At 37.8% G+C, this 14,203-nt stretch overlaps 1 protein-coding gene across 4 annotated transcripts in view; it reads right to left on the bottom strand.

The window, feature by feature from the left end:
- gstcd (glutathione S-transferase, C-terminal domain containing) overlaps positions 1-14,203 on the bottom strand; it is a 45,401-nt gene that overhangs the window by 3,835 nt on the left and 27,363 nt on the right. For all 4 annotated transcript variants that reach the window (XM_035660323.1, XM_035660322.1, XM_035660324.1 and 1 more), the window contains exons 6-10: positions 11,707-11,822; positions 11,322-11,366; positions 10,809-10,937; positions 4,913-5,046; positions 2,530-2,560 (exon numbers count right to left, since the gene is read on the bottom strand). In XM_035660323.1, the coding sequence (XP_035516216.1) occupies positions 2,530-2,560; positions 4,913-5,046; positions 10,809-10,937; positions 11,322-11,366; positions 11,707-11,822 (455 nt within the window). The remainder of the gene's footprint in view (positions 1-2,529; positions 2,561-4,912; positions 5,047-10,808; positions 10,938-11,321; positions 11,367-11,706; positions 11,823-14,203) is intronic.

Here is a 14,203-nt window from a genome sequence, read left to right as displayed (position 1 = left end):
TCCCTCTGACTTTGGTAATCCCCACTTTTCCTTCAGGCAAACAAATCTTGACAAAAAAACTTAAGACATTTGTTTCAAATTGGTAACCAAATTTAATAATAATTAATTCAAATTTAATAACTTTAGTGAACCCCTGGCTTTTCATAGACACTTAGCCTTGTTTAAGTGTGTTGTCTCTTTACAGTGTTACTGGACTGAGTAACAGTGATCAGTCAGATTGATTTATTTTTGTCGAACATTTGTAGACATGTTTACAGTATGTCAGACCAATTGACCAGATGTAAAACATACCTTAAAAACAAACAAACGTCAACCAAATTATATGATTCTAAGATTCTGAGGTTTGTTTTCCAACCGAAGGACAAGTGGTTCTGTGCTGTTTTTACCTTGTTATGGTTCATGGAACAAGTGAATCAGGAGTGCAGTTGGTAATCTCTAACCTGCTTCTACAGTGCTCAAATTGATTCCATTCGTCACTGCACAGGGTCGAGCTGAATGCAAGGCCACGAAGCAGGTGCTTTAAGTTAGAGCTGAGCACCAATATCTCACATCATTAGCCCTTTATTCCAGCGATACACCATTTGTCAGTGTGTTGTCATTCTGTTTAACTACTGTAGTTCAGGAAGGACAACTATGGTTCTGCTTTAAAACAATTCAATGCAACTTTTATTTCTGCAAGTGTTTGGGAGCAGAGACAGGAAAAAATGGTTTCTGTTCGCTGAGCCCAATTGAATAGCAAATACCAAACATGGTTGTTGAAAGCAAAACCATGGGGGGAAGCAGTGGTGATTTAGAGCGCAGGTTAAAAGTAGTAGATAATGTGACTGCTGGTTTAAATAGAATATAGATTTCCACCGCTGTGTGGCTATATGTTGAGCTTCTTATTTCCAGACAGATGGCAATTGTGATTGCTTTTTGCTCACTGGGCTTTTGGACAACAACAGAAAAATCACAACTCACTATCACAAAACAGTACAATTGCCCACTGTCTTGTAAATAATATATAATCTTCTGTGCCTCTCAAGCCAGATCTAAAAAAAAAAAAAAGTGTCTAGTGCACAACACAAAAGAAAAGAAGTTCGAGGTGGTCCGATGTTGTGACATGTCAACTCTTGAGGTTGCCATGGCTGGGACCTGCAGCAACTTTTGCACAGATTCTCCCCAGGGGCACTGACAGGTCCCATACATCATCATGGGATGGGCCCTCCCAGAGTACAGTGCTGTGTCTGTGCTGAGCGATAAGGAATTGAGAGACTGGAGGGTGTGAGCCTCCCTCTTCTAACTGCCTGGGGAATCTTTGTTCTCAAGACATGCGAGAGCCAAGAGATTTCATTAGTTTTATTTTACTGTCCCATAAAATAATAACAAATAAAATATATATATTTCATTTTAGGAGATTTTTGGTACATCCAAATTACAATCGCACCAGCTCTTAGCAACGTCAATCTTAGCCTGGTTATAACATAAGTGTAGATTAAGTACTAAACAGAGATTTACGCTTCACTAAATTAATACATTATGTAGAGATTAGTTGTTGTTAAATATTTACACATACTAACTGCCAGGTGTAACTGACTCATGCTAGATTGCTTTATCTAATACGACCCATTTACCATGACAAGTAAAAGAAATAAATATGGTAGATCTGACCCAACACATGATATATCTAAAAAAAATGTATGCCATTAACTTTTTGCAATGTCGTTAGGTTACGTCACGTTAGCTAGCATAATCAGATATTTCTCAATCTGACACATAATCATTTCTCCTTTTATGCATGGATAACTAACACTAAGTCATGTCTATGCTTACAAAGCCCTGTTAAGTTTAATATATTGTTTCTCCATAAACTGTTATGTTGGAGGTTATGTTACAATTAGTACATTTCGATTGCCTTTTTTACCTATTAAGTATTTTCTAGATGATACATTTTTATTTCTGATTTATTTCTGGATTCTGATTCTGATTCTGATTAAAGTTTTAATGAGCACTACAGTTTATCAAATCACTAGTTTGAAAGTATAGCTAGTATTTAATAAGCGCTTTTATGTACCAGATTTATGAATAGCCACTGCAACTCAATCTAGGGGTACTCAATTTGTTCCTCATTTGTCTGAACATTTGTCTCAATGTCTTCTGGTTTCTATGTTTGCTGGGTGTTGTGGTATGTGAAAGCACTTTCACCTTTTACCGGGTCACTGCACTCCAGTCCAGGTATGTGAAACTATAACTTTTAAACTAAATGCCTCTGATGCCATTATACTTCTGTTCATGCACCAACATCTTATAGAGGAGAAAAACTTCATTTTCATGTTGTAACAGAACATGTAAGACTCTAATGAACATGCTGTTTTAAAATTAGTCATGAGCCACGAAGCTGTCTTTCGATGTGCATAGTGAACTGAATCTGAAACACGGTCCTTGTAAAAAAGGGAGTTGTTGTAATTCAGTATGCTGTACTTGATATTTGCCTGAGTGCAAATGAATAATAAATGGAACAGAGGGATTTAATCACATTTAAAAGCATACCTTATAAGTCAGAGTCTCTTGGAACCTTTTGCTGTAAAAACAAAAAAAGAAGATATTTTGATGTTAAAGTGCAGTGAGTAAGATGTGGAAAAGAAAACACTTATATGGCATATATTTACTTGCTCGGGCCCGGAGAAAAGAGTCTACTTCATGGAAAACCACTTTACAAGCAAGGGACATGCATGTATAACCAAATCTAAGGCTCAGTATAAGACAAACAACACGCACAGTCTCTAAAATAAACCACTTTCTCTATGCTGTCACATGAGAACTAAGTCAGTTGATGGTGATGGTTAAACCTAGCCAGATCATCATTGAAGCTAATTAAAAATCAACATGAAGAATTTCAGAGGTTAAGGGCCAGTAAGGTCACATGGAAAGAAGTCTTAAGTTTAACTCTAACTGTTAGAGACTTAATGAAATGGGCAGTTCCACAGCTCATAAAAACCTGTGAACTGCCTGGAATGTCTACACCTGCAGAATATCCACATGAGTACCTGGAACATGACCTGAGGGGAAAACACTAAAAGTAGCAAGATGAAGATTGACACAGTCAGGTGCATGGGCCCCTCACATATACTGCAGGACAGCCCTCCAGAAACACAGCTTCTTGTTGTCCATTACAGCTGCAAAGTCTTTTTTTTTTTGGTTATGCTTTAATATTTTATGAGGAGTCAGGAGGGGTGATGTGTCAAGTTAGCAAAAGTGAAGAGAGAAAAATAAGTATGTGAAAACTCCTAAATATTTATACTGTACACTGATGGTCCTCCCCAAGGCACAATTTTAGGGTCAGTTATACCATAGCCACAAAAAAAAAGGAAAAATAATTTTGTGTTAAATGAAATATGAATCACATATGAGAACACCTGAAGCATAGTAACAGTGAACAGTTTCATTACTGCTCTATATCAGAGTACAATTACGTTCAAGTCTTGGCAACCATAGCAACAATATCTATGCTTCATGCTCTGAAAGAACCTGAATATTAGTTAAACTAACAGCAACACCAAGAAAAAGGGCTAATAGTATGTCATTTTGTTCTTGTGGCATACCGTTTCTAGATTCTGAGAGGTAACTAGGTCAGTTTTTGCTATGCAGCTCCCTTTCTGTTGGCTTATGCCACTCATGTTCCGCTGTCATATTTCCCTTTTCACCGACTTATACCGATTTTTACTGACATGTGCCACTGCTAATTATGACATGATGATACTGTGCTACTCTAGTGTGAACCACCACTGCTGTGATTGTGGGCTGTTGTGTGATGATGTGGAATGAGAAGGTGCTTTCACCTTTCACTGGGTCTGGTCCAGACATGTGAACTTTTAAACTAAAAGCCTCCACAATACTTATGTTAATGTGGCAGCATCTTAAAGGTCCAGTGTGTAACGTGGAGGCTCTATTGACAAAAATGGAATATAATATTCATAAATCATATGTTTTCTTAGTGTATAATCACCTGAATATAGGAATTGTTGTGTTTTTGTTAACTTTAAATGAGCCGTTTCTATCTACAGAGGGAGTGGGTCCTCTTCCATGTAGTCCCCTACCATGTTTCTACAGTAGCTCAGGACGGACAAACCAAACACTGCCTCTAGATAGGACCTTTCACGTTTTTCGTGGGTTATGCTGCTACTGTAGTTTCTCCTACACACTTAGATAGGCGAATGGTACTCAGCAATCCTAAACAACAGCATTTTGTTTTGAAGTATCCTAAAGTGGTTTCAGTGGAATACTACCTAATTATGATTCTTAAGACATTAGTGTCATTAGTCAACAGAGTGCTGCTATAGCAACACGGTCAACACTTTTAAAGTAAAGCCTCTCACTATTCCTTCTCTGCTGTTGTTTGTCTCTTGCATTTCAATTTAAACAGCATAACATTTTTGCTTATATCTTAGCTTAGTTGCTCTGTAATACTACGTTTGATGAAGTAATTTCAACAAGAGTAGCAATTCTTTGTACCTCCAATTGGATTTTGTTGTCATTCTTTGATATTCAAGACAGTCTCTACAAAGAGAACCCTACTCTCTGTTGCTGATAGAACGGGGCTAAGATTGAAAAGTAGAGGGGCGGACCCTGTTGTGAAGGCGATGTGACACTGCTGCCTCATACTGTCAGCCATGATGATAAGAGACATTAGGTGCACAAAAAGCAGTGAGCTATAGATCATGTTCATGTGTGTGAGACAGAGTGACAATGAGTGTAAAAATGATGAAGAGCGAGAGCCCCAAAAGAGAAAAGGAAAAAACCACTATGAGAGAATGTAAGAGAAGAGAAACACTAATGCTAGCAGGACTCTAACAAGAAAACAAGGTCAGAAACAACATTTTAAAAAGCAGAGCCCCTGAGAGGTAACACTGGACTGAAGCGAACAGGTACAAACCTCTTGGGGAAGGTGAACTTGATTGCGTTTTGGATGAAGCCGTAGCAACAAGGACTGATGACAAAGGTGGCTCCTGCCTGGATGCAGTGCTCCATCACCATGTCTGTTGCAACGCCACATGCATGGAGGGCAACCTGAAATGACACAGACAATAAAATCCAAGCTTTCTTGAAAACCTTCTTTGTCCAACAGCAAGACCAAAACTGAGAGCACTTGAAAGCATGCACTCAATGCCATTGATTACTTCATAATGGCTGCTGCTATTAAATACAATCTTATGCTCTTCAAGGTTGCAGACTTGAGGAGTTAGAGCAAACCAAAATGTATTTGTGCTTTAGAAGCCAGGGCCGCATTATTAATTGTTTTATATTTTTTCATCAGGTTCGCATTGAGTGGATAAATTGTGTGTGGTGATGAACACCTAGCTATGCATTAGTAATGGTGTGGTTATATATTGAATCACGGAAAGGGACTAAAGGACCCGATATGATAGCCTGTCTTGTATTCCAGCCGGCTCTTTCACCAAGTCCATCTGCAAAAATACATTATGACTACTAAAAAGCAATAAGTTTAATATCCAAAATACAGTAGTAAAATAGATGATTTCCTCTCAAGCGTACATTAGCTAAATAGATTCTCTGTTAATGGTCCAAATAAAAGGCATTATCAACTGTCTGATGTGACAATAGCTACTCGGTCACACTGAAATGAACCCCTTCCAACTCATGGAGCCACGTCGAAACTTCTATTCTTTTCTTCCAACAGGGTTGTCACTTGGCGTCTGTGAGTCTGAGTCTAGTGCATGTTGCCCTGACAGCAGTGCCACAGAGCAGAAGTTCAAAGCAGCGGTCAGGACAGGGTTATGCCCAGATTGGCTGCAGCTCCAAAGATGAGGGAAGATACAGGCACTCTAAACATGGCCAAACACACTCATAAAGTCACTCAAATGTCTGGGAGGGGGGCATTTCTCAGAGATGCATCAGCTCTCCCTGGAAGTTGCATGGCTGCAGCATCCTTTGGCTCAAACTAAGCACAAATCAACGCAAAGGTGGCAAACTTTCTATGTGTAACTCAAATGCTCGGCAAATGTTTTTTCTCAACTACATGAAGAGCTCAACATGGAACTGTGATGTGTTTGTTCATCAGCAAAGAATCATTTATTCCACTCTCGAAAGATGTGAATGGATTTAAACATGAAGTTATACAAGGAGACTCTGCACATGAAAGAATAACCAGAAAGTGAAAATTGGGGAATTAACATCAATTACCTGCATGGCCTTGCATCTATTTGACACCCCCGATTTTCTATCCTGCATTTATTCATGGCATCAGGGAAAAACCTAGCTTATATTCTTTTAACAGCATGTCTCAGACTGCTGATTGGGGGAGGAGTGCCTATCAAAGATTGCATGATGTTACATCCCCCACATCTAAAGCAAAAATAATTAACAAAGTAACACCATCGCTCTTACCCAGCTATTTAATGTTGTACATTAGTCATGCTGTGGTAAATCCTAATTACATTTTATAACCTTTAGCCTTGATTTAACACAAACACAAAGCTACCAACCAAAAGAAATGCACACAACTAAAATAAAACACATTCTAATATGTTTTGATAACTAATTATCTCCAATTCTTGAATTAGAAAGCACTCTTGTTTTATCAATGCCAGGATTTTTTTTGTCTTTGCCTGTTTAAACAATATTGATAAAGCTATGCCCCAGCCCGATATGTTATGTGAGATACTAATTACAAATGGATAAGGGAATGTGAAAATATATGCAAGGCTGTTTTAAAACCCATCTCATGGACATACAGTATTTCATACATGCCCTGCTAAGCACACCTCTGCACAAACATTTCACTTGAAGAAGAAATCATAAATCAATACGCAACAACCAAAGGACCAAGAGCCATTTATTAAGCTGGGTTCTGTATTAATCTGTCTTTTGGGGAGAGGAAAAGCAGTTTCTTTCTGTATCTTTCTCTCAATAATCACATCAGAGAAATAATGAGGTTTCATTATTCACCCTTATTCGAGTAATTACATCCCTCTCCTGTGCTATCTGGGCCTGAGTCAGAACAAGTTCCCGCAATACAGCTAACTAATACTCTACTTAATCAACATCACACCCTCCATAATGTTGCAGAAGGGTGTAAATAATGCAACAGTTTAAAATGTTCAGTTTTGCTGCAGATGTTATTATATCACACTTAATATTATCTAGCAATTCAAGCAAAACTGGAAGACAAAAAAATCAGGACCATCATCATTTAGAATCTTACACTGATCAGCCATAACATTATGACCACTGACAGGTGAAGTGATTATCTCGTTATTATGGCACCTGTCAGTGGGNNNAGTTGATGTGTTAGAAGCAGGAAGAATGGGCAGGGTGAGGATCTGAGTGACTTTGACAAGGGCCAAATTGTGATGGCTAGACGACTGGGTCAGAGCATCCTCAAAACTGCAGCATTTGTGGGGTGTTTGTGGTCTGTAGTGGTCAGTATCTATCAAAAGTGGCCCAAGGAAGGAAAAGCGATGAACCGGCGACAGGGTCATGGCTAGCTGATGCACGTGCGGAGCCAAGGCTGGTCTGTGTGGTTCGATCCAACAGACGAGCTACTGAAGCTCAAATTACTGAAAAAGTTAATGCTGGTTCTGATAGAAAGGTGTCAGAACACAGACTGCATCACAGTTGGTTGCGTATGTGGTAGCATAACATTATGACCACCTGGGCACCTTGGTTATTGCTGATCGGTGTATATCATGCTGTGAGTCTACGGTATGTGTGCCTTATTTTATTCTTTGTGTGTTCCAGACTAGAATAAGTATGATTACACAGAATCTGTTTTCCTCTCAAAAGGTGGATGTGATGTTCAACTTGTTTAATTGGAGATAAACAAACTTAAAGACTAAGAAACAGAACAAAGAAAAAAAATCTGGAATCCTTAAAAGACATCATTGGAATTAGAGCCGATAAAACCTTATTGGAATGGATCAATACCCATTTTTACATAAAGCTTAAAGCAACAACAGCAAGTACATTTTCTCCTTACACAAACGCAGAGAAGTCAACTGGAAGAATCAATTGCAAACAATCCGACCCTTAAGCAAAACCAATAGAGGACCTGGGTCCAATAAAATCCAAATCAACTTCAAGCTCCACAACTTTTCCTGCCTTCGAGGTCTGTTGGCTCAATGTTATCAGGAGAGAGAGTAAAACTAAATTCACTGTATGTAGAGGCTGGATCTGATACCAGTCTAACACCTGGGACACTCGACTGCAGACAGGAAGACTAAGACTAAGAATAGGGACGCCTCAACTTAATTAGGCTGATTAAATGAATGTGACTAAAAATGGGACCATGTATTATACATAACAGGATTAAAATCCGGTGTGACCGGTGACTTCTTCAGGTAGAAATATCTGTCAAGCAGGAAGAATCTAAGCCAAAGCAACAGCTGAGGTTGTGTAAGTGTTGAAATATGAATCTCTGCAGACAAGGGACAAACTCAAGCACCTCTTTCATACACAAATCTTAACATTCATGTATCATGTGATACAAATCCATGTGTGCACACATGAACTTTCTGACTAGGCTAGAAATAAAAAAAAACACCCACATATTGTAGAGAAGAGTAATCTGTGCTGTTTGCTTCTTGCCAAGTAGAACGGGTCTCAGTGGAGTGACGATGCTGGAACAATAGCTAAGGCTAATTACAGGAGGTACATATATATTCTTATTTGTCCCAGGGAGAGTTAAAGTGAGGCTACTAGAACAGCTGTTTTTCTTGAAACTGGGCTATGACACACGGCAGGAAGATGGATCTCCCCCAACATGTTTGGGGGAAGACACTGACCTGAGACACATAAATAACAACAACGATCAAGAGTGATGAAGATAAAGATCCTATGGGAGAGCGAAATGTTGCCCGTGTAAAAACAGGAATTCAGAGACTCTACATTAACATAGGAAATATTTTTAAATCCCAAAGACCCGTTTTTGTTTGACACCAGCCAGATTCAAACAACCTATAATTAAGCACAGTTAAAGGCCCTATTTGCTCTAAATTGATATAATTATCAGGTTGAGAAGTCAAGAGATAAAGGTGGGTGTTTTAAATAGTAATTGGGCAAGACTTGAGGGTTCCGACTTACAGCAAGTGAGTGCTATGCAATGCTGAATTTTAGTTTGTTTCAGGCCCATTAAGCATAGAGGTTGAAAGCTAGTAAAATATTTATTCTGTTGTCACAGGTAGCTGAACAGAATTAAACACATTTACTAAGCAGGACATTTAAGCTTAACAAACACAAACAGGCAGAACTGCAGTCTTGACAGAGATGTTGGTGTTGTGTGATGGATTAAGAAGTAAAAGCTATAGCAGCAAACTTGAAATGGCTGGCAACCATTTTTACTTTTATTACAAATACTGTCCACATATGACTCATAGAACTTTAATAAGAGCATAACTCTTAATATCTTGGTAACGTGTTTTTGAAAGCAAACCAAAAGCATCTTTGGATAGAAGATTTTTAAAGTAAACACACGAGTGAGCCAAAAATTTACCTAATTGAAGAGATCTTTTAACCTTCTGTCCTTCATTTTCAGGGTAAAACTACCTTTTGGCTTTTCAGTAATCAGAGAGGGGACAGTGACATACACTGCTTGACTGAAGTAGAGAGCACTAAAAGGGTTCTGATTAAAAGCTCCACTTCAGGAAATGAAAAGCCATCTTAGCTGCACTGACAAAAATAATTGCACGTTGGCATTTTCAGTTTCTGGAAAAAGATGAGGGAATGACATGTCTCTATGTGATGTGTGGCTGAGCTTCGAAATATATAAATATTTTAAGACTAAAAATACAATGTTCAGACACCTTGCAGTAAAGTTGTGATTGTGGCAAAGTAGGAAGTAACACATTGTTTATGCAGTGTTAATCAAAGGTGTTTACTTCTCTGTTTTAATGCATCATCAGAAACAAGAAGTACTAAGTTTTTGACTCAATTATTATCACTATATAATTATACAATTATACATTTTTAATTAATAACAGAAAAGGTTGCACCTCAATGTAAAAAAAAAGTAAATATGAGTACTATATATACACTTTAGAGTCACAACAACGGTCAAATGATGGCAACTGTTTAAACAGCAATGCTTTCAAACATCACACTAACTTTTGAAACTGAAGAATTTCTCACTTGCCAACGTTGTAGCCTTGCTACAGCATTTTAACGCAGTAATCATGTCATGGAATTGTTACATTTTCTTTACAATGGCTTCAAATTCAATGAGATGATCATTATGACACTGGGAGTACATCAGTTTTATTCTCTACATTATCATGGACAAAACGTTTTCCTCTGAAGCTTTTGTACACAAAATGTTTTTGCTAACTACATTTCCATGCAGCAAGACAATCTTTGCAATGGTCTGTTACAAGGCCATTGTGTAAGTTGGAAAAGCTTTTTGACTGGCTTGAAAAATGTGTGATTTGATTACAGTTTACCAATGCAAATTACATGTATTTTGAAAATTAATGAATATTAAATCAGTGCTACTGTGGCTGCCATATTATACAAATTACAATTGTAGAAAAATATACAGATAATATTGTGACTAATCAGAAGTTAAAAAAAATTATTTCACTTATAGCTATGGTTTAACCGGTATTTTGTACTATGCCAAATGAGTTTTACATTGCATTTGCTTGCAATACTTTTTGTTGTATCAAAAATCAAAAAATCTTAAATATTCTTCTTAATATATCTTAAATCACCTGAAAAGGTTACTATGTTGTCAACAGAATCTATGAATCATCAAATGAATTGAAACAAAGATGGTGCAAAGACACATGTTTATGTATTGTGTTACTTGCTATGCTCACCCCAATGTGAAAGGGTCCGGTGAAGTAGTCCAAATTGGCCTGAATGAAGCCGATGTTTTTCAGACCGAGCTCAGCACCACGACTCTGGGCCCTGACCAAGGACTCTTCTTTGTTCTCTATGAGGATGATCTTGAATGAAAACAAAAATAACCCACACAGCCGTGTGTGATTGATAGTTTTTCAAATGACCTGGAATGAGCAATAATAAATTTAAATGCTCTGCAACATTAAAAAATGTTCAAAACACTGAGATCTACACATGAAAAAACAATGAATGAAAGCTCTCAAAATGAATAATATGATAATACATAATACATAAGATTACAGGGAGCCTATTGTTAGATTTTTAAAAAGTGATAACAATAATAATTGAAAAAGCCATTATATGATCATTAAGTTACATACCTTCTTTTTTTTAATATTGAAGGGATTCATCTAATGATAATCACCTTATCATAATCAATTAAGCTATTGGTTCTTATATTAGCAGACACACACACACACACACGTTACCTGGCAATCTGGCAGTGTGTGAGCCAGAGCAATCCCTACATGGCCCTGAGAGACAGCATAAAGAAAGAAAAAAAAGGCACAAACAGAAAATAGCACACATGAGAGGCAGAGTTATGATTATTGTTGCCCTCTCCAACCAAGTATTGACCTTTTAGCCATGCAGCACTACAGCTCTGAGCAAGCATTTTCATCAGTATAATTACATTAACATTCTGTCTGGTATACTGGCCAACAACAAAAGGCATTTTAAAAAGGTAAGAAAAACACAGGAGAGAACTGGTTTCCTTTCAGCTGTCTGCTAATGGAGCGGCAGTCTGATGCAGTCGTGGTCAGGTGCAGTGATAAATATACATGCATAGCCGGACTGATGGATGAACACAAGTACCGTTCCACTGCAGAAATCCACAATGGTGTATCCTGGCCTGGCTAGCTCCGTAACCATGGCAACCAAGTTATTCAGCTGTTGTCTCTTCCTGACTGCACGGATATTTGACATTTTCCCTGCGAAAGAGCACAAGTTCTCATTGGATCGGAGCATGAAGTGGAAAGCAATAGGTTTTCACAGGCAATTAATCGGAAAAAACTCAATTAGAAAAAAAAAGAAACACAAAACTCTGCTAGAGGAGAAAACAATCAAACACAAATGGAATTTTATTATTATTTTAAAAACCTATTTTATAGCTTGGTCGGTTCAATATTAACTCATTAAAATAAAGTAAACCTAAACAACAAACACACATCAGAATAGTTCTGAAATCACACAACACATTTCTCAATACTCTAATGTCTTGCTTTACTTTGCTGTCAGCGAGCAAACAGCCCCCCCCACCCCCCTGAACTGCTCAAATTTTGATTTACAACCAGCCATTTCAGGTAATGGTTATAGCACACAGATGAAAAGGCCTCCACTCTCTCATCAGCATGTTTCTAGCCAATTGCCAACTAGGGAGTGCAAACAATCTTTCAACATCATCAAAAGCAAGCCTCCGAGCCAAAATCAAGTGTCCTCCTTGTTTGTGGCAGAACTTTCTGCTGCTGTGCGAGCAGTACGTACCCCATTAACTCAAAGCACATTTCAGTCTGCTGCATCTTCCTCTCCCATCTTCTAGCACGCCACATCGGCAGTGAGCCGTTGACGCACTGTGCCGATGCCATCTCCGGTCCATAAATCTAGAGTGATGCGTGTTTCATTTACCCCTGAGTCACACCCCCATATCCGCACAACTAGAATATCAGAAAAAATATTATTCCTACACTTTCCTGCTCACACTGCTTTTGTATATGACAACAGGGGAGTAGAGGTGGTGAAAGAGACTTTTTATTCCGGTGACATGAATAGGAAATTTCATGCTGGCATTATTCAGGCTCTCATACTGGCTGTTATTGAGCAGATCCCAGTTGTAGGGAGAGCACAATAAAGAAAGTCAGGGGTGAATTTCAATACAGAGAAACAGCAGGAAGGTAATTGACAAGACTCATTTGGATAAGTAAATCAAAAACATGAGTAATATGTATCCATGGCTCCGGTGAGACTTCAGTACAGAAGCCTTTTGATGCATGTGAAAACACTCTGATTTTAATTTCAAATTGCATTACAGAGTGTGATAAAAGTCAACAAGGTAGAATTATAAGGGAGGATGGGGATCTAAAATGGAATAATAATAATAATAATAATAATAATAATAATAATAATCCATATGGGACTCTTTTGATATGATATAGAACACTTTGAACCTGCAATTACTTATTTTTTTGAAACCCTGGGGGCAGCAGAAACAAGCTGCAATCACAACACTGACATCTTACTTACTTTACTTAATAAAGTTGAAATGACAAACTTGTTAGCAAAACCTGTTACACATTTATCAGATATGGAGCAACATATGAATTCTTTTGGAGTTGTGTTTCTGTTCAACCCGATTAATGCAAGTCCAATATTCACTCTACTTATAGCTCTGTTTTGTTCTCCACCAACTCCTGAGGGACATATCTGGCTCTTTAACTGCTTAATGGTCCATTATTTTCACTGTCTGTCATTTGGTGCTGGGCCTGCAGTGTACAGGCAGTTTCTGGGACTTCTCAGCTAAGAAACAGCCGACTGCTAAGGCTGAAAACAATTCTTTGAGAGCAGTGAGACTGAACAAAAACAAGTTGAGTTGTGGGCCTGATAATTAGGGCTGTGTAATAATGATAATAATAATAATAATTTCTATAATGGTACAATACCTTGATTTTGATATCGGTTCCTAAATGATACTTTCTTCAATAGTAATTTTCTAAAATCCTTTTAACAAGAAGAAATTTACATGACACATTATGGTACAATTTCTCACTTCAAAAGGAGGAAGCTGTTTAAAGACCTGGGAACAGTAGGAGAATGTCAGTCCAAAGTATTGGACTACATAAAAACACAAATAACTGTCAAAGTAACAGTATGTTAGCAATACACCATTGTAGCGCCTAATCTGCCTAATCCAAAGAAGAAGAAGAAGGCCTAATGATAATCAAAATAATGAGCTGAAAGGCGCTATAAAGCTTCACAAAGAGCAAGTGCAAAGGCAGGTTATAATTATCTTTTAGATACAGGTAGTCGTGTTATTTATTGTTAATATAATAATTTTGATTATAGCTGCGTTAAGGGCTGAAGGTTTTTCCCAAAAGCTTATTTAGAAAAAACCCTAAATTTACACTGTTTGGTCAAATATCCTGATTCCACAAACTTTCACTGTTAACTTGTTAATGACCACACAAAAAGGTGTAAGGTTGCAAAAGTGTTTGAGGCACATGGTCAAAGTTGTTAACATGTGCTGAGTGCAGAGAAACAAGGGGCAGAGCAAGGTCAGTTACACAAGTCATAACAAAACAAATCTGAAGTGCAAAAG

This window comes from Morone saxatilis, unplaced genomic scaffold (assembly GCF_004916995.1).
Source record: "Morone saxatilis isolate NCDOM2014 unplaced genomic scaffold, NCSU_SB_2.0 Contig17, whole genome shotgun sequence".
Taxonomy (NCBI): domain Eukaryota; kingdom Metazoa; phylum Chordata; class Actinopteri; family Moronidae; genus Morone; species Morone saxatilis.
Note: the sequence above shows the minus strand (reverse complement) of the source record. Positions and strands in the feature narration are given on the sequence as shown.